Source organism: Penicillium odoratum (genome assembly GCF_028828045.1).
Source record: "Penicillium odoratum strain IBT 22623 chromosome Unknown utg000005l_segment0_segment0, whole genome shotgun sequence".
Classification (NCBI taxonomy): domain Eukaryota; kingdom Fungi; phylum Ascomycota; class Eurotiomycetes; order Eurotiales; family Aspergillaceae; genus Penicillium; species Penicillium odoratum.
Genome location: NW_026643147.1, coordinates 3321227 through 3347480, shown reverse-complemented (window position 1 = coordinate 3347480; position 26254 = coordinate 3321227). Strand labels below are relative to the sequence as shown.

The 26254-nt window shown below is 48.2% G+C and overlaps 11 protein-coding genes across 11 annotated transcripts; 5 read left to right on the top strand and 6 right to left on the bottom strand.

The window, feature by feature from the left end:
* Nucleotides 1–60: 60 nt before the first annotated feature.
* Nucleotides 61–1080, top strand: N7520_006793 (MICOS complex subunit MIC26/MIC27; the record flags this gene model as incomplete). The annotated part of the gene is made up of 3 exons (XM_057140727.1): nt 61–183; nt 259–348; nt 436–1080. Coding segments are annotated over 3 exons (858 nt in total), but the record flags the coding sequence as incomplete, so codon positions are not given.
* A 688-nt stretch (nt 1081–1768) lies between these two features.
* On the bottom strand, nt 1769–5768 carry N7520_006792 (M protein repeat protein; the record flags this gene model as incomplete). The annotated part of the gene is made up of 3 exons (XM_057140726.1): nt 1769–1901; nt 1969–2039; nt 2154–5768. 3 exons carry the CDS (start codon nt 5766–5768, stop codon nt 1769–1771), a joined length of 3819 nt encoding a protein of 1272 aa, XP_056994732.1.
* A 1168-nt stretch (nt 5769–6936) lies between these two features.
* Nucleotides 6937–8670, bottom strand: N7520_006791 (uncharacterized protein; the record flags this gene model as incomplete). Its single annotated transcript, XM_057140725.1, has 2 exons — nt 6937–7049; nt 7116–8670. The coding sequence occupies 2 exons, from the start codon at nt 8668–8670 to the stop codon at nt 6937–6939; spliced, it is 1668 nt and encodes a 555-aa protein (XP_056994731.1).
* A 205-nt stretch (nt 8671–8875) lies between these two features.
* Nucleotides 8876–10407, top strand: N7520_006790 (serine/threonine-protein phosphatase 2A activator; the record flags this gene model as incomplete). The annotated part of the gene is made up of 3 exons (XM_057140724.1): nt 8876–9507; nt 9563–9914; nt 9970–10407. 3 exons carry the CDS (start codon nt 8876–8878, stop codon nt 10405–10407), a joined length of 1422 nt encoding a protein of 473 aa, XP_056994730.1.
* Nucleotides 10408–10563: 156 nt separating this feature from the next.
* Nucleotides 10564–11839, bottom strand: N7520_006789 (Saf4/Yju2 family protein; the record flags this gene model as incomplete). The annotated part of the gene is made up of 3 exons (XM_057140723.1): nt 10564–11698; nt 11763–11772; nt 11827–11839. The coding sequence occupies 3 exons, from the start codon at nt 11837–11839 to the stop codon at nt 10564–10566; spliced, it is 1158 nt and encodes a 385-aa protein (XP_056994729.1).
* Nucleotides 11840–12182: 343 nt separating this feature from the next.
* Nucleotides 12183–12983, bottom strand: N7520_006788 (NAD(P)-binding protein; the record flags this gene model as incomplete). The annotated part of the gene is made up of 1 exon (XM_057140722.1): nt 12183–12983. The coding sequence occupies one exon, from the start codon at nt 12981–12983 to the stop codon at nt 12183–12185; it is 801 nt and encodes a 266-aa protein (XP_056994728.1).
* A 1867-nt stretch (nt 12984–14850) lies between these two features.
* On the top strand, nt 14851–16845 carry N7520_006787 (PAS-associated C-terminal; the record flags this gene model as incomplete). Its single annotated transcript, XM_057140721.1, has 5 exons — nt 14851–15014; nt 15072–15784; nt 15838–15988; nt 16038–16461; nt 16513–16845. 5 exons carry the CDS (start codon nt 14851–14853, stop codon nt 16843–16845), a joined length of 1785 nt encoding a protein of 594 aa, XP_056994727.1.
* A 1926-nt stretch (nt 16846–18771) lies between these two features.
* N7520_006786 (uncharacterized protein) lies at nt 18772–19475 on the top strand (the record flags this gene model as incomplete). The annotated part of the gene is made up of 2 exons (XM_057140720.1): nt 18772–19083; nt 19146–19475. The coding sequence occupies 2 exons, from the start codon at nt 18772–18774 to the stop codon at nt 19473–19475; spliced, it is 642 nt and encodes a 213-aa protein (XP_056994726.1).
* Nucleotides 19476–20225: 750 nt separating this feature from the next.
* On the top strand, nt 20226–22019 carry N7520_006785 (putative AMP-binding enzyme; the record flags this gene model as incomplete). Its single annotated transcript, XM_057140719.1, is given in 6 exon segments — nt 20226–20534; nt 20596–20787; nt 20804–20861; nt 20925–21061; nt 21114–21566; nt 21615–22019. The coding sequence occupies 6 exon segments, from the start codon at nt 20226–20228 to the stop codon at nt 22017–22019; spliced, it is 1554 nt and encodes a 517-aa protein (XP_056994725.1).
* Nucleotides 22020–24551: 2532 nt separating this feature from the next.
* On the bottom strand, nt 24552–25184 carry N7520_006784 (uncharacterized protein; the record flags this gene model as incomplete). The annotated part of the gene is made up of 1 exon (XM_057140718.1): nt 24552–25184. The coding sequence occupies one exon, from the start codon at nt 25182–25184 to the stop codon at nt 24552–24554; it is 633 nt and encodes a 210-aa protein (XP_056994724.1).
* A 39-nt stretch (nt 25185–25223) lies between these two features.
* On the bottom strand, nt 25224–25460 carry N7520_006783 (uncharacterized protein; the record flags this gene model as incomplete). The annotated part of the gene is made up of 1 exon (XM_057140717.1): nt 25224–25460. One exon carries the CDS (start codon nt 25458–25460, stop codon nt 25224–25226), a length of 237 nt encoding a protein of 78 aa, XP_056994723.1.
* Nucleotides 25461–26254: the final 794 nt, after the last annotated feature.

Below are 26254 nucleotides of genomic sequence, written 5' to 3'. Positions count from 1 at the left end.
AGAAAAGCTGGGGTAGAAATGAGCTTCAAGGAGACGCGGGCAATGACGGAGTTTTCTTAGGTTCCGCCGAGCCGAATAATTCCCGTTCTTGGCTTTGAACCCGACTTTGCTTCAACCTCCTTCTCCTACTATTATATCCCCACACACAACCCCAGCATGTCGTTCCGGCCGATCTTGCAGCAGGTATGTTTTGCTATGCGGTAGCATCTGATTGCATCCGCGTAATCGGACCAATGGCGAAAACTAACTCGTGTCCAGCGGGCTGTGGCTCCGATCGCAGCCACCCTCCTCGCAGGAGGCATGGCTCTGTACCCCAAGCAGACAGCTTTCGCGGAAGACCCTCGAGAGGTTAGATCACCTATACTTGAATTTACCATATGAAATATAATACTCGAGAACAAGCCCATCTGACACACGACTGCTTTCCCAAAACAGAGGAAATCCATCTACGACGATGAAGACTTCCCGTCTGCCATCCCCGAACCCTCCAAAGCCACACCCGTGCTCGAGCCCAAGTCCGAGGCCGAGCCTGCAGTCTCCAAGGCCATCTCCCTGCCTTTCTTGCAAACATCTCCCTCCTCGCCTACCCCGACAGACATCCTGACCTCCCAGGTTCGTCAAGCCCGTCTCTTCCTATACTCGCACTCCCTGGCCGCGGAGAACGGCTTCAACGACTTCTTGTCCCGGGCCCTGCACATCGAAAACGCCTTTACCAACACCGTTGCCTCACTCGCTCCTTCCGCTGATTCTGGCGAGCGCCTTACCCCCGGCGGTGTCTACGTCGTTGTTGCCGCCATGGCCGGCTCCATTGTGTCGCGCAACCGCGGCATCTTCCTCCGCACTCTGTCGCCGCTTACCTTCGGTACCGTTGCTGCTTACACCCTCCTGCCTGTCACCATGAAGAACGTTGGCGAGCTGGCTTGGTCGTACGAGAAGAGGTTCCCCGCTATTGCGGATAAGCACATCGCTTTCCGGGAGCGGGCGGAGCACTTCTGGTACACTGGTATTGCGCACAGCGGTATGGCCCGCCAGATGATGGAGGATAAGATTGGTGAGACCCGGAAGAAGCTGGAGCAGTTGGTGAGCAAGGGTCACTAGATTTTCTTTTCGCTTGGTTTGATACCATCCAACCACCATGTTTTCGGTGGGTTGAGAGGGTTTCCATCTTGTTGCATATGTACGTTTAGAAGAATTTCGTTAGATCCGACGATATAATCCGGACCAGTTCCCTTTGTTTGGAAAAAAAGAAGCGTATGCAATAATACTTGGATGTTTCATTTCGACTAGTCCCAGCCGTGGAAGGTTGGGGTGTAGGTATAATTGCTAAGTATTATGTATCGACGGGTCTAAGCGATGGTATAACCATTGGTAATCATGGTCGCAAAGATACGCCAGTATACATAGAAAGACTAATGCTGATGATCTTTAAAGCGAGTAATGCTCAATAATTGTAATCGGCATTGTAGCCTGAAATGAGCCTACTACAAATGGGCAATAGCAATTCGACAATAAAGCTTTTCAATAAATGTACACACAACCACCAGCTCTGAAAAAGGAGACAGGGGTCGGCATTAAGCAATAAAACGTATTAAACATGAAGGCCAGGGAAAAGACCCTCGCAATCAGACAGGGTATCCTGGGTCCTATGACATACACCGAACAACAGGACGAAACGAGTGAAACAGGATAACAAAGGAAACTCGTGCTTTACCAGGCGGATCTGAAGGATACCCGCGAGAAGCACGGGAAACAGTCATCTGAACCTGGTTTATGACCGGGCGGAAACACGACTGCTCCCCGACTCTGAAACGATCACTACAATTTCAGGGCCGGGTGTAGATGTCTTGCTGGGAGGGTTGGGAGTGGCCCGCCGGGACAGTTGGGATAAGTCTCCGATAAGCCTGCAAGGTAGATCGTTAGCACGAGCCTGGAAGTAAGGGGGTCATGAAATAGGGAGGCAAGTCTGACCTGCGATGCTCATCATACCACTCCTCGTTTGCCGATCGAATATGCTTAAGCTGTTCCTGAATGCTTGCCATCTACGATAGTTGATTAGTGTTTGTATGAATAATATTGTGGCTCATGTCTCATGTAAAAGGATGGAAATCGGGCAAATCTGAGGAGTAAGAAGACTTTAAACGGGGATCTCCCACCGTTCCCTCGATGGATGAACCAAGGTCCTCACCTTCGGTTGTGGCTGGACCTCCATCTTCAGCTTGTTCGCCCTCATCTGCTGATGCCCACCGGCTTGTATTCAAGCCCGACGAGGTGCTCATATCTTTCTCTGCGTTCGCATTGCTCATGGTATTCGAGTTGCCCCCTGATTTCAGAGTAGCCAAGTCCGCCTCGAGCTCACGCACTCGTCGCCGACCAGCAGAAATAGTCGATTCGAGCTCACCAAGCTGGTTGAGAAGAGCCATGTTCTTGTCAATTTGATCGTTCAGGTTCTGCTCGCCGTTGGCAAGTCTTTCTTCGATAATCTTATTCACGGACCGGGTCTGCTCTAGCTCTTGACTGGCAGTGGTGTGCTTCGCCTTCAAAGCGGCAACCTCTTCTTGGGACTGTGAAAGCTGCTTCAGGATAGACTCCAACTCGGAGGTCTTGCCGCTAGAGGTGGCGAGAGACTTTTGAAGCTCTCCGACTTGGGCAAGCGCAGAATCGTGCTTCGCTGCAAGCTCCGAGTGCTGAGCCTGCATCTTGGCAAACTCTGCGGCATGTTTCTCCTGGATCTCCCGCGAGGCGATGGCCGCAGATTCCTGGAAAGTCACATGGGTCTTTTCTGAAGCTGCCAGCTTCTGTTCCAGCTCGGCCACCGTGGCCGCCAGACCATCGAGACTAGATGTATCCTGCGCAGCTGCCTTGGCCTGAGAGAGTTGCTCATTGACCTTAGCCAGGGTCGCCTCATGGATATTCTGCAGATCACCAAGTCTAGCTTCGTAGGATGCGTCGAGCTCAGCTCTCAGATTAGCCAACTTAGTCTCCTGGAGGTTGAGAAGCTCCTCAATGGCTCTTCCATGTTCGGCATCGGCCTCGGCAGTGAAAGCCTTATCGGCAGCCTCATTTTCAACCCGCATCCGGGCCATTTTCGCTTCAAACTCCTTCTGCAGCTTAATGATCTCCCTCGCATGAGAATCATTCTTGGCAGCGGTGGAAGCCTCCAACTCCTTAAGCTCAGCCTGAGCCTTGGCCTGGGTTTCCTCAATCTGCTTTTGGAGCTTAGCAGTCTCATTCTCACGAGACTTAATGTCATCAGCGTAGTTGTTTTGAGCCGCCATCAATTCAACCTCGAGAGATTTAACGCGAGAAGCTTGGGACTCCAACTCTCGGTTTTTAGCCAAAAGCTCGTCGTGCTCTTGCTGAAGGGCAGTCAAAGCATCTGCGTTAGAGCCAGAGGCTTCCTTTGAAACCCGCGCCAACTCGGCGGCGTGCTCAGCCTTGAGGGCCTCAATAGTTTGGGCGTGCTGCTCGGACACGGAAATTGTCTTTGCAGTGTGCTCTTCGAGAAGTCGAGTAGCCTCGGCGGCCTTGTCTTCAAGGCCCTTCAGCTTGTTCTCCTTCTCGACATCCCTAGACTGAGACTCGCCCTCGAGATTCTTCAAACTGCGGTAGAGTTCCTCAGCTTCGGTTTGCTTGCTTTGAACCTCCTGCTGAAGAGCGTTAATCTTGCCAGCCCCACTAGAGACCTGTGGCTCCAGAGCTCCAACCTTCTGACGAAGGGCCTCGATTTCTTGGAGGGCAGACTCCCGCGCTGCGGCATGACCTTCCAAAGTCTGTCGAGACTCGGCCAGAGCCTTCTCAGACTCCTCCAGTGTATGCTGAAGAGACTTGAGCTCAAGCTCATGCGCAGCCTTCAGGTCTGAAATGGCATTTTCGTTGTCCCCCTGCGCAGCAGCCTTGGCGGACTCCAATGCATCACGTAATTCTTGCAGTTGCTGAGCGTGCTCAGCACCAGTGGATTCTGCAGCGGCCTTGGCAACGGTAAGCTCTTCTTCGTACGAGGCTGAAAGGGCGCTCAACGCTTGTTCGTGCTCGAGCTTCACGTTTGCAATGGCGGCTTCGTGGGCAGACTCTAATTCCTTGACCTTGGCACTGAGTGCATCAGCAGCGGCAACCTGTGCATCTTGAAGGTCTGCTTGAACCTTGGCTAGGCTCTGTTTGAGATCTGCGATCTCCTGATCCTTCTCGGCTAAGGAGTTCGTGATTTCCTCTGAATCGTTCTGAGTGGTGGACTCGGATTCGGCTATCTTGGCTTCCAATGAAGCAACTTGCTCGCGAAGGGCTAAAGTGGACTTCTCAGCAGCATCCTTCTCTGCCTTGATTTCCTCGTCCTTGGCAGCACCCAGCTTGCTAAGCTCAGCCTTCAAGTTGTCAAGCACTTGGTCGCGGCCCTCTAATTCACGTTCGAGGTTGTTGAGAGCCAAAGCCTTGTCCTCGGTCAATTGAGCCCTCTGCGTCTCGAGGTCCTTTTTCAAAGCCTCAATTTGCCCCTCAAAGGCAGTGACAGACTCCTTGTAGCCCGAGAGCTCCTTCTCAAGAGCTTCCAATTGAGCCTTGTGTGTTTCCTTGAGTTCATCGAGAGCAGCGGCCGATTGATCGTCTCCTTGAGCAATAGCTGACTGCTTAGCGGCCTCGAGCTCTTTCTGTGACTTCTCCTCCAACTCTTTGCGCTGCGTCTCCGCCTCATCAAGCCGAGCCTGCAAAGACCCAAGCTGCTCCGCATGAGCTGAAGCCAATTTCGCCAATTCAGAAGAATGCTCTGCCTGAATTGACTCCGTGACACTGCTGTCCTTGGCGGCCTCCTCTCCAGCAGCGGAAAGTTGGGTCAGCCTCTTGTTAACCGCATCAAGCTCAGCCCTGAGGTTGGCGACAGTCTCCTCGCTCTCTGAGAGCTTCGCCTGCAGGGCCTGCAGTTTCTCCGATTCCCCTGCACTCCTGGAAGTCACCCCAGAAATGGTGCTCAAGCGCTTGGTCGGGTCTCTCGTAGAAGGCGCCGTAGTACGAGCGGTGGTGGTAGTGGCGGTCGTTGGGCGGGTTGTCGTAGTGCGAGTAGCTGAGCTCGAGGAGGTCGGTCGAGCACTTGGAGTGGTCGAAGATGTCAGCTTACCGACTGGTCTGCTGGTGGAGGTAGCCGTGCGGGACGTAGCAGTGGAAGGAGCTGTAGTCTTTCTCTCCAAAGCCGGGCCAGCGATACTGGATCTGCGGTCGAGGGTCGACGTGGACTTCAACGGGGCCCGCGTAGAGGGAGTGGCAGCCATAGAAGTGCGCTTGGATGTACCCAAGATGCTGCGCCTCTCATCCCCAGAGCTTGCGACTGATCGGGGCTTTTCATCTGCAGAGCTACTAACAGACGCACGAGACCGGTGGGACGACGTGGTAGAGGTACCCAAAGGCTTCCGCGTGGCGGTGGGGGCGGTAGTAGTAGGCCGGGTAGGAGGCTTGTTCAGTGTGCTGCTCGTACTGGTGCGAGTAGTTGGCGTAGCTCCGGTCTTCGACGCGGTCGAAAGCGGCCGCTTGGCAGTTGTAGTGCCCGCAACAGGACGTTTGGATGGCGTACCAGCAACAGTCTTGGTAGGAGAAACCGGAATGTTCTCTTTGGATGCCTCGGGACTAGACTTGCTGGACTCTTCACTTCCGGAGAGCATGGTCGAGTCTACAGGGGTAGCTGGAGGCGCAGCCTCGGCATCGGTCTCGATATCAGCCTCGACGTTAGCCTCAATATTGGCTTCAATGTCAGAGGAAACAGGGATTGGTTCCTCAGTGGACGCCATGTTGTCGGATGGTAGGAATTAGGGCGAGAAAATTAAGAGTGGACCGAGGGGTAGGTGTATGGAAGACGTTCGAATTTACAGAATAGGGGCCTATAAAAAAAAGAAAGCGATCAGCACATTTAAAGTATAGCCAAGCTTGAGTATCCGACTATCAATCCCGGTATGTATTCTTGGAGCATCGAATCTTCCTGTAAGAAGATGCTGGTAGCTCATGCTGCTGGAAGCTGCAACCTTTCAAGCTCGGCAGAGCCGGGTATAGGGGACCTCGGCGTGTTGCAGCCATTGGTTTTCTCAAATGACAAGAAGCAGCTGCTCTCAAGTGCAAGGACCCAGGATTGACAGGATCGCATCCATCAAGTGCAACTGAGGAGGGAAAGGGCGGTATGCAGCAAAAGCAAAGGGCTGTTACTTACGCGCTGCGCGCAGATTTGATCGAGAAGCTTCAGGGGCTTCTGGGCACCGAGGGACTCGATGGATGTACCTCAGTACAAGGGAATAAGGTAGCAGCTTAGCTGTTACAATGAGGTAGAGATAATCGGCAGAAACAATGTAAAAGAATGGAAGGAGTATCAAGAAAAGAAAAGGAGAAAGCGGGAAAAGTAAAAGCGGTGGAGAGAGGAGGGGGAGGATCGTCGTTGCTCCTTTGAATTGGGATCTTTAAGTCTGAAGCTTCAGATCTGAGGAAATGGTCTGTACTTGGAGCATTTCACAGATACACACTCTTATCTCAATTTTTTTTATAGAAAATACATTTTAATAACCATATAAAGGTGTCTGTTTGTTTGAAAAGGAAGAGTTGGCGGCAATGCCGATCACCATATTTTAACCTTTACCCCAGTTTCAACGGCGTGAAATATAGAGACAAGGCTATTCCTAGGTTGTTTAGTTTTGATTAATTAATCATTTGTCGTAAATCATATTAATTCAAAAGACTCCATGATGATCGAAAAGGACCAGAATCTATGTATAGCGCGTCCACCCCCTTTTGTTGACAAAACAATGGTTTCCATGGTTCATGCAACCCGAACCATCGGAACTTTAATTTCTATACACATCTACAGAGAATGTTTAAGATATACATATGTATCATATCACGGCTAGAATTATGTACCTAATATACTCCCGAAGGAACCAATGACAAGTTATTTACTGATGCAGACCCCGTAGCCTATTCCAAGCCAAGCTCGCGAGCCTTGCGCCTCATATCACTCATAGTATGCCGCAAGAATTGATCAGCAAAGTTCGTCTTGATTAATATAAAGCGCTCATTTGGATATATTGCTGCAGAAATAATTAGCACCATTCAAGGAGACCAGATACTATAGATAAGATCGTGAATAGACTCACATTCAAACTGTTCCCAAGCGTCACGAAACCAAGTTTCTTCAGACTGTGTCCATCCGTTCATCACTCGAGGTTTCATTGCCTCAAGTATCTGTGCGCCCGCAGGTAAGAAAATTCTCATCTGGCCCGCCTTTAGTGCTTGCTTGAAATGTTTTGCCCGGATTCCCAAGCGCCAGGACCGTTGTCGCTTAAGATCAGATGAAACATAGCCTCGAAGGGCATCAATGCGTTCTGAGCAATCAACCAGAATCCCAAGGCTATCTTCAAAGGCCTTGGAGGCTGATTGGCCGACCCGATTATACGCCCTAAAGCTCAGAATGACCAAGATGGCCATATGAGGTAGCAAATAGCCCTCAAAATCAACAACCAATTGGCCTGCCAAGTCGGGGTCATATTCGAGGGGCGATAGCTCTGCGAAGTTCAGGATGGCTTTAATCTCCGTAAATGTAGCAGCGCGGAGATTGGAGACTTTCTTTTCCAGGTCTGCTGGGAGATCGTCAAGGTCCCTGTAGAGATTCCCCCAGCTCACGATGAAATCGAGAGCATCTTTGAACGATGTTGGCATAGGGCCAAGGACGTAGTCCGTCAATTCGAAGGCGCGCCCCAAAAAAACCATCCAGTCTTCACTCGAACGGGTGTTTTGAACCGTTTTCACCAGCCATTCTTTCAAATCGGGATCTGGCTCGGCAAGGCCCTGATAATTTGGCAGTTCCACTATTCGAGGCCCCCTACGCCTCCTGCCTGGCCGAGCCATGGGCAGTGTCATATATGATCCATTACTGGAAGTTGGAGAACTGACATCTCTATGTCGTGAGCCCCGCCTTGCCACTTTTTGAGCGACATACAGGGGGGCTTCTGGCTGAGGTGTGCTGCCGTAACTTTCCTCTTCCTCTCCCTCTTCCTCTTCGTCTTGGCCTTCTGCTTGCCTGTCATCTTGGTATTCCTCTTCCTCGTCATTATGATTATCCTCTTCTCTATCTTGAGATCCGTACTCTTCTTGAGATTCGTACTCTTCTTGAGATTCGTACTCTTCTTGAGATTCGTACTCTTCTTGAGATTCGTACTCTTCTTGAGATTCGTACTCTTCTTGAGATTCGTACTCTTCTTGAGATTCGTCCTCCTCCTTTACACCCTGACTCTCCTGGCTTTGAGAATCCTCGGGGGGTGACTTTGGTTGCTCTTCGTTGGGTTCTGGATATAACTCTGGCTCGTTCACGGGGATTGAATTGGGTTGCTCTTGGTCAGGCTCAGTAGATGGCTCTGACTGTTCTTGATCATGCACGGGAGACGGCTCGGGTTGCTCTTGGTCGGGCTCCGGAGAGGACGCGGATGTATGTTGATTGTCGTTGGACTTTTCTTTCGCAAACCTGCCCTGCGAGTTTCGAATTGAATAGCCTTTCATCGAGCGAGTTTCTAAAGGGGGTGTTGTAGCAATTTCCCATATGTCCGCCCTCTCCTCATTGTGGGTGGTGTGCCTTCGAGGCTGCGTGTTATTGAGCACATCCAGGGAATTACTTGTAGAGTAATTGCTTTTGCGTCTCTTGGCCGCGCGCACCATCACGAAAAGACACGAGTCTTCGGTAGGGGGAGGGGTATGACGCGCTGCTGCATCGATCTCTAATCGCGTGTAGGTGGAGAGCTGATAAAAAAGGAAGCTCGGGTGGAGAACTCCGCCACAACTCGTCATTCCTACTTTCCCCTCCATCCCACTTCGATCGGCTTTTTTTCACCAAGCACCATAACTACCTCACGATCCATTCAATATGGATCCGGTCGGTCGTTCTGTTCGTTTCCTGGCCAAATTGGATCCCTCAGAACCTCACAATTTCATCACACCATGCAAGAAGATCAACGAGTCGAAAGATGTCTCGGTGTTCCTGGTCTCAAAAGCTTACACAGATATTATGACATTCACTTTTCAATTAAATCGTTCGATGTTCCCTACGAAATTACCGGACGGTGAATCACAAGCATGGCCTATAGGAACAGATGGCGTCCAGTTCTCCGCACCCATTCGACAATTGCAGGAATTACTCTCCAAGCTCGAGGATCTCATACAAGAGGTTCCGCCAGACACTGGGCCTCGTCGATTTGGAAACATCAGCTTCCGTAAATGGCATGAACTTCTCGCCGAACGCGCATCCGGTCTGTTAAGAGACTGCTTGCCCGCGGAGCTTTTGGACATGCCTTCAGCAGACCCGGAGGGACCTACAGCGGAGGCAGAACTTACGGCATACTTTCTCGGCAGCTGGGGAAGTGGGCAGCGGTTGGATTATGGTACTGGGCATGAGCTGAGCTTTTTGGCATTCTTGGCAGCGATCTGGAAGCTTAATGGGTTCCCAACCTCTGACCCGGGCGTTGAAGAGAGAGCCATTGTTCTCGGAGTTCTTGAACCGTGAGCAAGCCTTGCACACCTATCATTTGGCGAAAACATCTAACGTTTTTCGCAGATACCTTGAGCTTGTCCGGACTTTGATCAAAACATACACACTTGAACCGGCCGGATCCCATGGTGTATGGGGACTTGATGACCACTCCTTCCTTCCCTACATTTTGGGCTCAGCCCAATTCGCTCCAGCCATAGATGAGACGGACTTGACCCCAGAAGAAGGGTCATTACCTGATGCTCCTGACCCCGGTGGAGTCGCCAAGGCGACCAGCGTAGAGAGGGAGAGGAGAACCAATTTGTATTTTTCGGCCGTTGGATTTATCTATGATGTGAAAAAGGGACCATTCTGGGAACACAGCCCTATGCTATATGACATCTCTGGCATCAGAGCCGGATGGGGCAAGATTAATAAGGTGGGTACTACAGTCCGACTCACCCATGAAGCGAAGCTAATCCTCTATCGTATAGGGCATGCTGAAAATGTACGACGCTGAGGTTTTGTCAAAGTTCCCCGTTGTACAGCACTTTCCCTTTGGTTCTCTGTTCAGCTGGGCTCGTGACCCTAACGCAGTCGCACCCCCGACCACTGTCCACTCAACATCTGGCCCACAAGCGCGACCCAATGTGCCAGATGTAGGTCCATCGACGACGACCCGACCAAATGTGGATGCAGGCACAAGGGCACCCTGGGCGACTGCAGGAGCGGGTTCTCGTGTGCCTTCTATGGGATCTACAGCAGCGCCATGGGCAGCTACACGAAGGGATATGCCTCCATCTTCAAACACAGCTCTTCCTGACGCCTCTCGCTTACCCCCGGGCCCTATGGCTCCTACCAGAGCCCCTTGGGCAGCCTCAAAAGCTCCTCCACCAGGTGATGTGCCTACCAAGGCACCATGGGCTAAATAGAATAAAACATGATACCCGTCATAGTTTAACACGCAACTTGCTTACTTATCGATAAGTTGTACGTTAAATTTCATAATTGTTTAGTTCTTTGCATAAAAATAAATACATGAACGCCTGCTGGGGTATCACAAAGAAAAACAGTTTCCACGTTCGATCCTATTCTGAATCAGACCCATAATCCACCAGTGCTAGCGGTTGCACAGCGGACGCCTTTTTGCCATTTTCTGGAAGCTTTTCTGGCATGGAGATTGGTATGTTTTTGGCCGATGAGTCAGTCGTATCACTATTCTCAGTCTCGCCACGAAGAGCAGGAATCAACGAGACGGGCTTCTTTCGTTTAGTAGTCGGTTTCCAGGTACTTGGATCATCACTGGCGTCTTTCAAGAAAGGATCAATTACGGCGCGTGTGTTCCCAGCCAGCTCTTTGCGCAAGGAAAGCTTGTGTTGAGCAAGCTCAGCAGCCTTGGTCCGCCGAGTACTGCCCTTTTTCCTCTCACGCGCTCGCTCTTCGGCTTCAACCGTACTCTTGGTTGGTTGCTCAAACATAGGACGTCGGCGGTTAGCCCGCGCAGCCTCAATTCCAGCAATAGCCTGGTCATCACCAAAATCCACCATCCCAGCTCGCCGTCGATCCTCCTCCGTCTCATCGACCAGATCAATACCCAGACTCATCTTATCTTTCAAAGCCTCGCGATTCGTCTCCAACTTTTCCAGCCCCTTTCTCTCCGCCCGAAACGTCCGTCTCAGCCTTTTCGATTGCGCATAGGGATCATCCCAATCCCGATCCTGTCTCTCCTGCAACTCCCGAATCCGACTCGCCTCCGCGCTCGCCTTCCGCTTATCCTCCGTCTTCCCCTCAATCTTCGCAAATGGATCCTTCTCCGCAGGGTCCGGCCCCAAGCCCGGAGCACGAATCGCAATCTCCCCAGGCTGCAATGGTTTGTCGTCGCCGGTATCTCGTTTCCGCCCACCCTCGTGAACGACATATGCCGTGTTTTGCGGATCTGTGCGAATCTCAATCCACCCACCGCATGGAATGTGTTTCATGCGAAAGCTGTAGATCGGTGTAGAGTAATAATTTCCGATTTTCTTCTTCTCGGCGTTGAAGCGCACGCCTTGGCCGATTATTGTCTCATGCGGCTTGCATGTTGTGCACCATATTGCGAAGGGAACCTCGAAGCGTACGATCAGAGCACCGGTTGTGTGTAGGTGGCGCGCGCGTGCACCGAGGGGGTGTTTGCCGGCCAGCTTATTTGCGGAGGTGATGCCTTCTTGATCCGGCGGGACATATCTGGTAATTACGTTAGTGGTCGCGCGTTTGCGGGGGTTCTTGGGTTTGAAAGTTTGCGACATACCGTCCCATATCTAAATTCACTTATTAGCCTTGACATTTTGACACGGCGGCGCTGGGAGACTCACTGAAGCCTTGCATCTTGAATGTGGCGGTTGGCTACTGCCGGTAGGCCACAGTCCAAATTTCCTATCACTCGAGGCAGTAGACTTGTATCGCTCAAATATAGAAGATAGCTTCAAAAGCTCACTAGAACAAGTGAAGGACGCGGGGTTTTCGGGCCTGGAGGGGCCGTTGACAGTGTCGGACGGAGGATTCCTTGGCGAAAGCAAGCCCAAGCTTTTGCCCGGAGATAGCGGGGTTAATGCAGTCAGAATTTAGCCCATCCACACCGCCTTATTTTTGATGTATAGCTTCTACTGATACTTTTCTTTTGTAATGAAAATTATTAATTAGAATATTATTGAAATACCCATTGAATCATTTACTTCAACAAAATTCCACCATTGGACTCAATCACCGACCCAGTCACAAATTGATCCCGCATCAAGTAAATATAACTCTCCGCCAAATCCTCCGGCCTTCCCACAGTTCCAGTAGTCGACTGGTCCTTAAATGAATTGAATACCTGCTCCCGCATCCCCTCGGGGATTGAAGCAAAAAGCTCTGTGTTTACAGCACCCGGAGCAACAGTGTTAACTCTCACAGGTGCCAAATCCAGCGCCAATCCACGAGCAAGCCCCTCAATTCCCGCAGATACAGCCGTAACGACAGACCAGCCCGGTCCAGGCTTGCGGCCCCGTACACCACCAGTCAAAGTAAACGAGCTTGACGGCGAAGACTCAACATACTTGGGGATGAACTTGGCCATCACGATTGGAGCGACAAGGCGCACATTCATGCCCTTGTAGGCCGTTTGCGCGTCGGTTTGGTCTAGAGGAGGTACATTGACTCCATCTCCGGCTGTAGTGACGATGTGGTTGAGTTTGTGCGCCCCGTTGACTGTGGCCACCTGGAAAAGAGTCTCCAATGCAGTGTCAAGGTTGGCGGCGTCGGAGAGGTCGCAGACATGGGTGATGATAGTTTGAGTGGAGGTTTGGGTGGGATAAGCTGCTTTCAGGCGAGCAACGGCATTGTCAAGCTTGCTTTGGTTGGAACTGCAGAGAATGATGTGAGCACCGTACTCGATGGCAGCTTCAGCGACGGCAAAGCCGATTCCTGAGCTGCCACCGAGGATCAGAACTCGCTGGTTGGCGAGCTTGGAGGTATACTTCGATGTGGACATAATTTTTGGTTGGTGGACTGTACACTTAGAATTGGACAGTATGATTGATAGATTGAATCATTATTTACATTGTTTGATCAGGCCGACCTTAAGTAAGTAGAGGCCGACCTGAATTAAGCTTCGCTTGCTGACCAATATGGGTTCTGCTTAACTATAGCTAAAGGTGGTCGGGTGTGAATTTTGACGCAAAAGCCGACCGGCCCATGGATCTACTCCGGAGTTAGGAAGGGAATGGTAATCCATTACATGGTCTTGGGTTCCCCCTTAACTCCGTCTATTATAAATTGTTGAAAATGTGGCCGCATTAATTGATCCGAAAGCCGATTCTTGTTACATCACGCGTCTAATGGAACACGAATCGACAGCACTAGAATACGACCAAAGTATATTTAAGGTTAAGAACGCTCAAGCCTCCCCTTCCTCAGAGGATCCTGCTCTCAGTAGTTTTAGCATTATATGATGAAGATATCATGTATTAAATTTGATTCGATAGGATTGTTGGATTCTAGGGAGATTTCTGATTGTTTTTGCGTGCAACACTTATTTTATCGATGTTTCTGCCTTAAGGTATGGCTTTTCACCATGGCCAGAATGGGTTTCGAGTTTTTATCATGATTTAAGCTATCACTTTTGTTTTTACTACATAGACTATAGAACAGGTATAATTTTTGGATTTTAGGCGGATTTCTGATCATATTCGTACGATATTCAATTTCTTATAGTGATTTTTTACTGTGTAATCTTCAAGATATCTCAGGGTTAAAACCGGAGCGTCGCATTTGCGTAATTTCGCGATGTAGAATTTGGATCGTTTCTGTGTGCAATAATCATTTTATAGATGTTTCTGCGTAATGGCAGACCGAAGGCAGTAAGTCTGTTGTTATGCTTGCGAATAATTGCATCTTTGTTGCTAAAGTACCAAGTCCCCATCAGAAATATCTTCCCTTACTACTTCAATATCACAGAAAATGAAAACACAGACAACTAATATACTTAGCTCCTTGGCTTGCCGGTTTTGTCCAGCCCACGCGATATTGATGTATAAATGCAAATCTGAGTGAGGGTGGATAGAAAAAGTCCTTCACAAAAAAAAAGTAAATCATGAACCAATGGCGGGGGTCGAACCCGCAACTTTCAGCTTAGAAGGCTGACACGCTACCATTGCGTCACACCGGCCAGTTAACTGTTCACACCAGTACTTTTAATTTATAACCCCACTCCTTGGATCACCAGATCACCACATGTCCTTCTTGATCTATCTTTATTGACATTTAATCCCATCCTTCCTAAGATCATCCGTCACTCCTGCCCGAAGCAAACCTGAGGCAATTCTGTCATAAATTTTGACAATTCATTGACATAAACAAAACAAAACAAATTCCAGAATTGATGCGCTTCAAATCTTGGGACCGAGGCAACACATTATTTTCCGATCTATTACTAACTTGATTCCCCGCCGATCGGCCACTGTTTCCTGGCAATAATGTCTATTTCCAAATGTCCGAAAACTTGGGCAGGGGTCCACTTGGGCCGTGGTGCCTTGGAGCATTGCATCATAACCCGTCTAGCTACCCTGATCTAATACCGCACTACCTCGTGGACCTGACGATCGCCCGATCGATCGGGCCATCGCTCAGCTCGTCGGAGTTACAATCTTGTAGATCTTGAGTTACTGCGCCGCGTCAAATACAATCTATTCGCCGGATCGAAGGACGACCGTGGATTGAGTTCACTAAACCCATCTTAATTCTGGCTTGAGGGCCCGCGATCTAGCCATGGTCGGAGAGCATGCAACCCTTTTAAAGGAACGCGTGCCCTCAGGCGCACGTCGGCCAAGTCGACCAAATCACTGAGAACATTAAGCATCATGGAGAGTCCCGATATTCCTGACGATCGACCACATAAACCCTCATCGGTGCTCACCTCGCCCACCATTAACCTCGATGACTGTGCTCCAGAATATCCCGTGTCGCAGTACAAAGGCAGCAAGGAAACTATCAATTCAACATATGGCGAAATGCCTGGGCAATGGTGAGAAAGAATGTGACGACATACTAATATTTCGCGCGAGTGCGCTGACCGGGACAGTCCCACTCCGCCCAACGATTCCAGCGATCTCCATACACAACCTCCTTCAATAAAAACATTTCGCCGCAATTTCACGATCAACGATTCCAACCAGACCAAAGAGCTGCCTCTGCTACAAGTGAAGAACCCGCACGAGGGGGCTGAGGAATTGAACCCCGTCGACGAAGATTACGAAGATGGCTCCTTCGATTTGGTTGCTCCTTACGAGGGCGATGGGGCCCCATTGCACTCGCTTGAGCGCCAAGCGGATACGATGTTTTCTTCAGAACATATGTTATCCATTCTCACCACTCCGCGCTATCTAGCACGCTTTCGAGAGTTTTTGATTACGGAACGACCACAGTCAATCCCCGTATTGACGTACTATCTCAATGCCAGCAAAGCTTTGAAGGCGCTGGAGTATGCCAATTCGTTAATTAGACTGTCGGTGCTTCTCCCTCCGGCTGGAATCGAGGCGGCACAGGAGCCAGTGGAACTCAGCATAAATCCGGCGCTTGAAGCTCGTGTACAAGATGGGTTAAACGCCCTAACTGCGGAGGAACTCCCCGCTTTCATTACCTCTACATGCATCAACATTACTAGCAAAGTTGTGGAAGAGCGTGTTCGAGGAACTCTGCCGGAGAAGTTCCAAGGGACTGCTGATGCACTGGGTGAGGTCTTCTGCTTGACGGATCCGTCGCGGCCAGATAACCCGATTATCTTTGCTTCTGGAGGTAAATATGCGATGCTACAGGTGATGAATTGGTGTATATTAATATTTGATCAGAATTCCACCGCACCACACAATATGGCATGGATTACGTATTGGGACGGAACTGTCGCTTCTTGCAAGGACCCAAAACCAACCCTCACAGTGTTCGACGTCTCCGAGAGGCGGTACAGGCTGGCCGGCACCACTCCGAGCTTTTCCTCAACTAGTGAGCTTTCACCGATCACATCCTCTGCGCAAGGCTAACCAGCAAACAGTCGCCGTGATGGATCACCATTCATGAACCTTCTTCAATGCGCCCCTCTCTGCGATAGCCAAGGCAAAGTCCGATACTTCATTGGCGCCCAAGTCGATGTCTCAGGCCTGGCCATGGAAGGCGCCCAGATGGAGTCGTTACAAACTCTTACAGCACGAAAAGATAGGGAAGAAGCCGGAGAAGAAGAACCACAACAACCAAAATCCGAGTTCCAGGAACTAGGCGAATTGTTCAGTCCCCGCGAACTGCAGAATGTCCACGCCTATGGCGGCAACTTATTCCAGCCTATCGAAGAGAGAATTAACCCGACAAATAGCCGCCTATTCATACCCGGCAGTCCAGATTATGAAGCGGAGAAGCGCCTAAGTGAGATCCCACCCGCTCTATCAGCAGGCGCTGGATCTTTAACCGGCGTTTATAAGCATGTGCGTTTCATGCCCTTGAAAGATCTTGATTATAATACTAACAAAGATTAGTACCTTCTCGTCCGACCCTACCCATCCCTCCGAGTCCTCTTTACCTCACCTTCTTTGCAAATCCCTGGCATGCTCCAATCGTCATTCCTTTCACGAATTGGCGATACCGGCGAGAAGAAAGATCACATTGTACAAGCTATGCAGGATGGGCGTAGTGTCACGGCTCGGATCAAGTGGGTCACCCGGTTCAGTGAGAATGGGCGATACCGCTGGATTCACTGCACACCTTTGTTGGCGAATAACGGGGGAGTCGGCGTGTGGATGATTATTGTTATGGATGATGAGGAAGACCACTTTGTGCGGTGGAAGGGGAACTGGCCCACGACGCAATAGGAATGGCAAAGTGATTGTCTAATTTTTCTTGTATATACTAGGGCTCTGACACGATGTATTTCTAACGATAACTTCATGTATATTATAGTTAATTTTATCTCCTGGATATCACAGTATTATTATGGTGTAATACGTTTATTGCGATAATTTCTAGACGGACATCTTGAATTGCTAGTCTAACACCTCAATCAGATATTGTTTGGACCTTAGTATATATGGTGACTGTGTACAGAGGCGTGTCTCTGGTAACAGTATAACTCGCATTTCCTGTTACCCGTTCATCTTAGTCCTCCTCTACCAGTACCAAACTCTTCTCATGCGATCAAATACCAAATAAGACTGTTGACCAGTGTCGATAAATTGCCGCCTTGGCTGTAACGATTTTACATATCTTCACTCGTTTACCTCCACGTCACCATCCAGCCAATGAGCCTTAGCCTTCAAACACCATGATACAGCACGGCGGGGAATGCGAGAAATGTGAAGAGAACGGCCACACAATCTGCTGTTGCAAGTTCTGCGTCAAGTGCGGCTGCATGAGCCATACCATCGATAAATGCAATGTGAGGCAGTGTTTTCGATGCAAAGGATTCCATATTCGTGGACAATGTCCATTGAAGAGAGGCAGAGGAGGTCTGCCTCCCCCTCGAATGGCAATGAAGGTGTCTCTCAATACTTTATAACCTCGACCAAGTCCCGAAATTCCAGAGCAAGTGAGTCTCTACTGTCTGTTTATCTTAGTAGTCATACTTTAAATATGTTAACTTTTCCAGTCATCCACACCACCAGAACGGTCAGATGAATCTGCTCCTGCTCCTGCCGTTTCGATTTCATCGAAGCAAGTATGCAAGGATTGTATGCGTAATGGCTTCGACGAATATCTCTGTTGGTTTTGTTCCAAATGTGGTAACTTGGGTCATAAAAGAGAGGATTGCCAGGTTGCCCAATGTTGTCGGTGCAAAGGGCGACACTTGAGTGGTGAATTTCCTTTAGGGGGACAGGGTATTTTCCGGGGATGTTCGAGGAGCTCATCCTTTATGGATTCAGAATCATGCACTCGGGCCAATATCGAGAGCAGATCTCCTCGATCAACCCGGGGATCTCAGATAGAAGTTTGTCCCCCTACTCTGATATCTCGAGAGCAAGCATCTGATATGTTGTGCTACTTCAACGAGAATGAAAAACACAAAGCTAATCAATAGTCAAAAATTTCTAGTATAAGAGCTCTTACTCAGAGCCCAGAGTTGAAGAAGACTCGAAGAAGCTCGAAGATCTTTGCGCTGCATATGCGACCGAAGCTTCAATCACACTTGAGAATATCGGCCCGACTAGTCGCACATTAATCCTCGGGCATCTGATGTCTCGGGTGGAGAATAGATACAGAGAGCGGTACATGTCTTGCCTCAAGTCAAGTGACACTAGAGACGTTCTCGAGCGAGCATTAGCTCCAGCGGTCCGGGGTATTTGTGAACATGGGAACTTCACTCTACCAAGGTATGTACGAAGTCTTTGTCCTACATCTAAGGTCACTTTTTGAACAACCCACATTACTTTGATCTCAATTTGCCGTGATCCTGCAAATCTCAAATGCTCTGGGATTTATCTGCATATGTTATGGCGCAGGAGTCATCCTCAAAGCTTTTGGCTCTACATTGGCCAGGCGAAAAATCTCAGCGAGAGGATCAAGACGCATAAGAATGTCTACCACCGACGAAACAATTCATCTTTGCATTATCATGTTTAGGACTCATCTGAGCATATGGAATCGGTCGTTGCAACACTCGCGATTTACGACACCCCAAGTTGCTCTGAGGGGCAACTTCTACTCAATCTCTTAGAAATGTGGATGTGCCTTGTTTTCCAGACGCTACCTTCGCTGCGTTTGAGAGAGTCTTTGCCTGAATGCGTAGATATAGGCTGGTCAGGATGTCATCTCAATGTTGCGCTGCCTTTGTGGAAGGGTTTACAGTGGTTGAGGAGTATAGTGTCATGGAGAATGCAACTGGGGGTAGAGTTTGTTTTCAGCAATACCTGCAGTCTGAAGATCGGAGTATTCGTCAATGGGCAGAAAATGCCCGCGACTCCTTCAATGACATCCGAAACTCCCCGGACCCGCTTCTTCGAAAATACTATGATGATCTTCGCCAAGCTCGACTCGTCAGTTCGAGTAAGACCTGGCAGGGGAAGAAAGTCGATCGCTTGAAGCAGTACTTGTCAGGGACAAATAAAAAGGTGCAGGTATCCCACAACGGCGAAATTTGTGAAATAGGATGGGGATATACCGATTCACGATTTCACAGAAATCCAAGCTGGATCTCAAAGATGGCGACGAGGTCTTTTTTCAATTACGTCTCAACGAGCTTACGCATCCCAGAGCTTACGCTCAGGTTGCACGGCCAAGTGATCCTGCAAGCCGTCTAGCAGCTTCAATCAGCAACAGTGATCGGGTCAGAGGAGGATTTCATGTCTTCTTGCAGACCAAGGGCTCCTTGAATGTCAAGAAAATGAACTCTCTGGTCGATGCACTGGAAGGTTATTCTTTGGAGGAAAGCCGATCTTTTATTGGCCGTTGGCATACTAAAAAATCGACTTCGCATGGAGAGCAGGCACGAGTACATGTTTACACATAGATGCAATGCTCCAATACCTCGTCCGCATTTTTCTATTGCACAATCGGCTAGTTTGCGTGCTCGCAATCCAATAACCACATCTTCTTCATTCTTGGTCTTTCTCTCCGGTCGTGGGCCTGCACTTTTCCTGTGCAAAGAGTAGCCAGTTCTTAATTTCCTCTTTGATCTGATCCCAAAGGAAATCTGGTTCTGGGTGTGGTTGGATGCAAGTGAGGATTCCCCCTGGCCAGTGTTGAACGGATCTCGGCATCATGTGAGTGATCAAGTTTAAGGGTCCAAAGGGTTGGGGTCCAAGAAATGAATGATTCAATTAAATAAACGGGCACTTGAATTGCCGAAAAACTTTGGCCAACCATGTACTAGTGAAAGCTTCACTACTGTACATAGCTTTGGGGGCGGAAGAGAAAACACAGGAGATATTTTGAGTTCTTACAGCCTAAGTGGGGGGCGTAGCACTGCAGAATCCGCTAATTAGCCTTACTATAATCTGGCCTCGTGCAGGTCACTGTCTTCCGGACTCCCTCGGCTGCTAGGGTGAGGGAACGGAGGTAGGCTGATTTGATTTGATTAAGAAAATCGCACAAGTGTCTCCATATCCTAGAAGTTTTGCAAGGTTCCCCTCTCTTGTTTGGGGGCTAATTCACAGAGCCCCTTGCTTTCATACTATTCATCTTATTCTTTTTCCAATTCACCTCAGAATCCGCCGCAACCACGCCATCAACAACTGGCTGCTTAACCAAAACTTTCTAGATGGCATATACCATATTTCCGTCACCAGGACTAGAGCATGGCAAACGTATACTTACTGCGGTGATCGAGCAGCGCGCCAAAGATGATGCCAGTGAGCCCTGGCTATCGGTCCCGGTAGACGAGACGAATCTGTCTATGGGTTATAAGGATCTCACCTTTTGGCAACTGAACAATGCGGCTAATCGCGCTGCGTATTGGATGAGTGAAAATCTCCCCACTGGCGAGCCATTTCAATGCTTCGCCTACACTGGTCCAAAAGATCTCCGTTATCCAATTTTGGCTGTCGCAGCAGCCAAGGTACAGAAGGTGGTAAGTACTCATGGCTTGCTCATAGATTGACAATAGAGTTGACGACGACTAACCAACATAGATGGTACTGCCGTCCCCATTGGTCACTCCGGAGGCCCAGTTGCAAATTCTTGAAAAGAAAGGCTGTACGCTTTATCTTAGGCCCGACGAAATGACTGAACCTGTAGCAGGTATATTAAAGGGCACCTCGCATATCAAGCCTATCACTATACCAGCCCTGGAATATTTCTTGAATGACACAGAGGCTAGCCCGGTAAACTACTCAAAAGTCATGGGCAGAAGGCAAAGATGACCCTTGGTTGGTTTTTCATACTTCTGGAACAACAGGTATGATAACGATATAGCACACTGAGAAATCGATCTTAGAATAACATCGAAATCTGTCAATAGGAAACCCTAAGCCTGTTACCTATTCACACCAAATGATGGCCGGAGTGGAAGTAGCAGCTTCTCTCCCTGATATCGAGGAGACTCATATACATCAATACGCCCAAAGAAGATGGTATACGCCTTTGCCGTCACTACATGTAAGCTATCTTTTTCTATGGATATATGTTCCCTAAATACTAACATGCTTAGTTTGTTGGAATGCTTATGACGCTATCTATGACGACCTTTGTCAATATGATAGCTGTGATTGGCCCTGTTGGACCCCCATCTCCAGCTACTGTCACGGAAGTCCTCCGTCACGGACGCGTGGAGGGAGCCCTGCTTCCTCCAGTACTCATTGACGCGCTCTGTCTCTTCCCTGACGGCCTTGAGGCCTTGAAGGACTTACAGTATGTTCACTATGCTGGTGCTTCGCTGTCTACTAAGTCTACAGAGCTCCTTGTTCCATATACACAGGTGGTACCATGTGTTGGTAGCACAGAAGCTGGCGGTTACTTCACAGCTATACATGGCCAAATTAATGCCTGGGACTACCTTGCCTTCCAGAGACATGCGGGAGCCACCTTTGAGCAGCGTTTAGGTGACCTCCACGAGCTTGTATTTATCCGTAACCCGGAATGTGCGATGCAGCAGATATTCACAGTATATCCAGACCGCGACCGATTTGAGACAAATGACTTATGAGTTGAGCACCCTACTAAAAAAGGTCTATGGAAGATCATTGGCCGGAGCGACGATTATGTTTGTTTCTCTCATGGGGATGGATTGCATGCTTCGCTTCTAGAGCCTGAAATTACGGCTCATCCCGGTGTCAATAATGCACTCATCGGAGGGCATGGCAGACAGTCACCTGTGCTCCTAGTGGAATTTGTTGAAGGTGCGGAAGACAATGGGACTCGTGAGGGGCTGCTGAAGAGTCTACGACCATATATTGACAAACTTAACGCGCGATGCCATGCCTCCATTCGGATCTCGCCAGAAAAGGTGATCATTGCTTCGAAAGACAAGATGTTTATTACAACTATCAAGGGAAGTGTGGCGAGATTGCAGACGTTGCGCTTGTATGAGGATGAGATTGCTGCACTGTTCACTTAGAAGCCTTACGAAGCAACTTATGCACATCGTTAACAAATATGTAAGCTCTATGCCACCACTAGTATTCGTTTTGTTTGGATTCTCGTTTATAATGTGGCCACCTTGGTAATATCCCAATGTAGAGATAGTATTTATTCTTGCCAAACGCAAAGTCCAATAGAAGCAACTGGACCTAAGGCTCAGTTTTACTTAGTGAGTAAAAAGCGGCAAGGGGTGAGCACTATTTCGGAAAGGGATATCAAAAATTGCCAGATATCATCCGGTATATATTAATAACGAAGTGGAAGAATGCATACCCCAAAACTTCATTATATAACTCCATTTCCTAGGTCTTGTTGCGAATGGGAGATACCAAGATCCAAAATAGGATAATTGTATAATTCTAAGCAATCACTGATATATGGTCTGTTGTATTACTGGTTGTTGCTTACAGTATGTTACAGTAATATTAAAACGTGGGGAAGAAATTTCTGTTCATAACGTCAAAATGCTCAGAATTATCATCAATTCCCAGCATGTTAGCTCAGGGGAAGAGCGCCGGGCTCATAACCCGGAGGACCCTGGATCGAAACCAGGACATGCTATTCGCAAGCTTTCTTTTTTGGATCTTTGTCTTTTTGATGAAAGAAAACTGATCTATTCTTTTGTATATCTCTTATTTTACTATAATAGTGTAATATGAGAGTCATGGTTGATTGAACTCGAATTTGGAGAAAAAAAAATTTTTGGCGAAAATTATTTGTGTGATTGATCGGTTCTAAAATTCCCGGGATATAAATCCAAATATCAAAGAACTTTCATCATCCCAGCATGTTAGCTCAGGGGAAGAGCGCCGGGCTCATAACCCGGAGGACCCTGGATCGAAACCAGGACATGCTATTCGCAAGCTTTCTTTTTTTGGATCTTCAACTTTTAGTTGAAAGAAAAATTGATCTGTTCTTTTGCATATCTCATATTTTACCGTAGTAATATAATATGAGAGTCATAGTTGATTAAAACTAGAAGTTGGCCTAAATTATGCTAGAATAAGTTACAATATTTTATGCTTTGATAAATTTCATACATGTAGTTGTACCAATATAGCTTTTTTTGAGCAAAAATATTTTTGGCGAAAATTATTTGTGTGATTGATCGGTTCTAAGATTCTTGGAATATAGATCTGAATATTCAGAAATTTTCATCATCCCAGCATGTTAGCTCAGGGGAAGAGCGCCGGGCTCATAACCCGGAGGTCCCTGGATCGAAACCAGGACATGCTATTGCAACCTCCTTTCTTTTTTTCTTTTCTTTTTTTCTAATTTTCCTGTACCCTGCCTCATTTCTGTCCTGAATATATTTTTTCTAATTAGATCATACTTTCTGCTGCTCTTCTATTAAATCTACATCCTAGGGACTTTGACTTTTACTATTCAGCTATACAGTTGATCCGGAAATCGATGTCACCACCTTAACTCTTTCATTTCTACTCCATACTCGAACCATTATGCCAAGCCCCACTAGTCTATATTCAAGGACCGGAAACTTCTGAGATCAGCCCCTGAGAGGCTTATATGGGGATACTAGCTTTTGATGATACTTGTAACGAATGAAAATTGTAAGCGGGGAAAATAATCTATGGAATTAAAAAACGCGTGATCTCCTACCAAAGTTTATAAATGTTCTGAGCACCGGCACGCTAGTCAGTGAAAATAGTGTGTGGTATATCTAAAATGAGTGTGGACGAAGGCTGCGTGCGTGGTGAAGGAGTGGAGATGGGCAGCGATCTCACCAGATCGCCAGGCTTTCTAGTCACTCTAGGCGATTTGCAGAGAAGATTCCACGAGGTTCCTTGAGGTTTACTCTATTTTAACGATAACTCATTTACTACCGTTCATGCAAGACGACAGAATTTGAAGGATATTCTTGCACTATAGTTCTTTAACGTCGAGACCTCTATTCTGGAAGTATCCTCTTATACTTTGTTCCCGCGCTCCCATCTTATCAACTCACCAGTCAAGGAGTTATCAAACTCCTGAACTAGATTATCTGCGCAATACTACTGATACCGCCGAATAAACGCTTTTAGCTTAGCAAAGAACTCTTGGACCAGGTTTAGGTCGGGCGATTACTGTAGTAGAATATAGTAGCTTGACCTCTTTATCAAGGTATATTTGCTTAATCCTCGCAGAATGATGAAAGGATGCATTATCCATAATAAGAAATGACTTAGGCTTAGCGCATTTCCCACAGTGTTGCAGAAGTTCCTCAATATACTCTTTAAAGAATAAGGTATCTGTCGAGCCTTAGAATACTCGGGAGTGAAATTTCATCTTATATATACTACTTCAATCAAAATGGTGGAAACACAACACATATCGTAAGTGGCATCGTTCCAAGCCCACTCTCAATAAAAAATCAAATCAGTGCATACCTTGATGATGGATTTTTCTTCATATCTTACATTTACGGCCAGTATTACTGAGTCAATTCTAAATCGCCCGTATCTACAACCTTGACTAGGTCTCCTTGTAAGCATTCTACGTCACAATCATCTCACGCTGTAACTCGTCGCACTTTAAGGTACTTATAATCAGGCATCAAATCCCGAACCGCCTTCTCAATGAACCCACCCATCTCCTCACCAAACTCAGCCTTCCACTTCGTCGCCTCAGCAGAAACATCAATATTAGCAAGCGCCTTATTCTTCACGATTCCCGAGGAGTCCTCCAGCGTGTAAAGCATGATAGCAGCGGCCTTCTTATATATATCCTCCTGGCCCTTGTCACCTTCCATCGTTCCATTAACCAATTTCTGAGACCTTTTCTCTTCTACCTTCGAGCCCCATTTAAACTGCATAGACCCCGAGTCCAAGCCCGCAGGTTCGCAGAACCGCATCACACTCTCGGGGGTGTGGATAACATCGTTCGCATCCATGATCAGTGGTGTGGTCGGGTCGCCCGGTTGCTCCATGCACCAGTCGTACAGCATGCGGGTCCAACGCAGTGACATGTTCGTCATTGATGCGCCCTTGATTCCGTCATCGTCTTTCATTCCCAGTATTGAGATCTTCACCATAGCACGGTACATCGAGGGCCACGCTAGTGCTGGATGACGGATGACGAATGTCAATCTCCAGGTGCGCAGGTACTCGTCCGACAAGACTGTTTCGTTCAATGGGGAATACATCTGTGAAGCCCCATAGACGTCGGGGATATGCGGTCGGAATTATGTGAAGTGCTCAGGGCTCTCAGTGCCATGGAGCCTCTTGTCGACGAATCCTGGGTTAGAGATCCAGAAGGCGTGCTCCTTGGCGAACATGACCTTGTTATCCTTCTTCGCGCGCTCCGAGTATTCTTCTAGCGTGTCGAGGCCATGCTGGAAGGCGGATTGCACCTCCTGCTTCTCTTCTTCGGTCCACTGCTCTATAGGCTTGTTGATACGGCCATCCGGGGCAGCAGCCATGAACGCCGGAGTAGAAGAAGTATCCACCCTTTTTGTTTGTGAGTACATTTGGCTGGTTGTGCATGTTTAGAATCTTTGCAAGGAGGTTCGAGGCCGTGCGGGGTACACTGATGAGGAGAAGGCGTTGAGGAGAGCCTGTGGTGGCTTTATTAACAGTATCGTTGGTAATGGCCATGCTAGCGTTGATGGCGATTAAGCTTAACTCAGACTCGTGCAATAGGCTTGTGAGAAGATGAGCACCTTCTGGGGTCGGATGGCGTGATTTAAATAGTCACATTGTTTATAAGATGGATGGACCTAGCTTCTACAAGTCTTGCACTCGATAGCCTGCTTATTGGCTTTGAATCAGCCTGGGCATGTCCAGCTCGGGCTTTGTCGCCTTTTACCACCACCGAAGCGTGGGGTCGTTACATGGAAGCCCACATGATGCAGCCTTGCGATTGGGTTGCACAGTGCACTCTACGGATCGGCGATGAAAATTTTCGTCTATAGAAAGAGGTGTTAAAGCCTTCGGAGCTTCTGGCGCGGAGACGATCCGAGTAGTATATTCTGTTGTCAATCTACAAGCAGTGGAGATTAACCACACACCTAATTCATCCCACATTGAGTTACAGCCAGAGCATAGTAATCATATGTAAATGGAGTAAACCATTTTCAAGAAATAATGGAGAAGGAAATAGTGATGAGAAAATACCAAAAGAAAAAGATATGCAAAAAAAAAACGAAAAAGAAAAAAAGAAAGGAGTTTGCAATAGCATGTCCTGGTTTCGATCCAGGGACCTCCGGGTTATGAG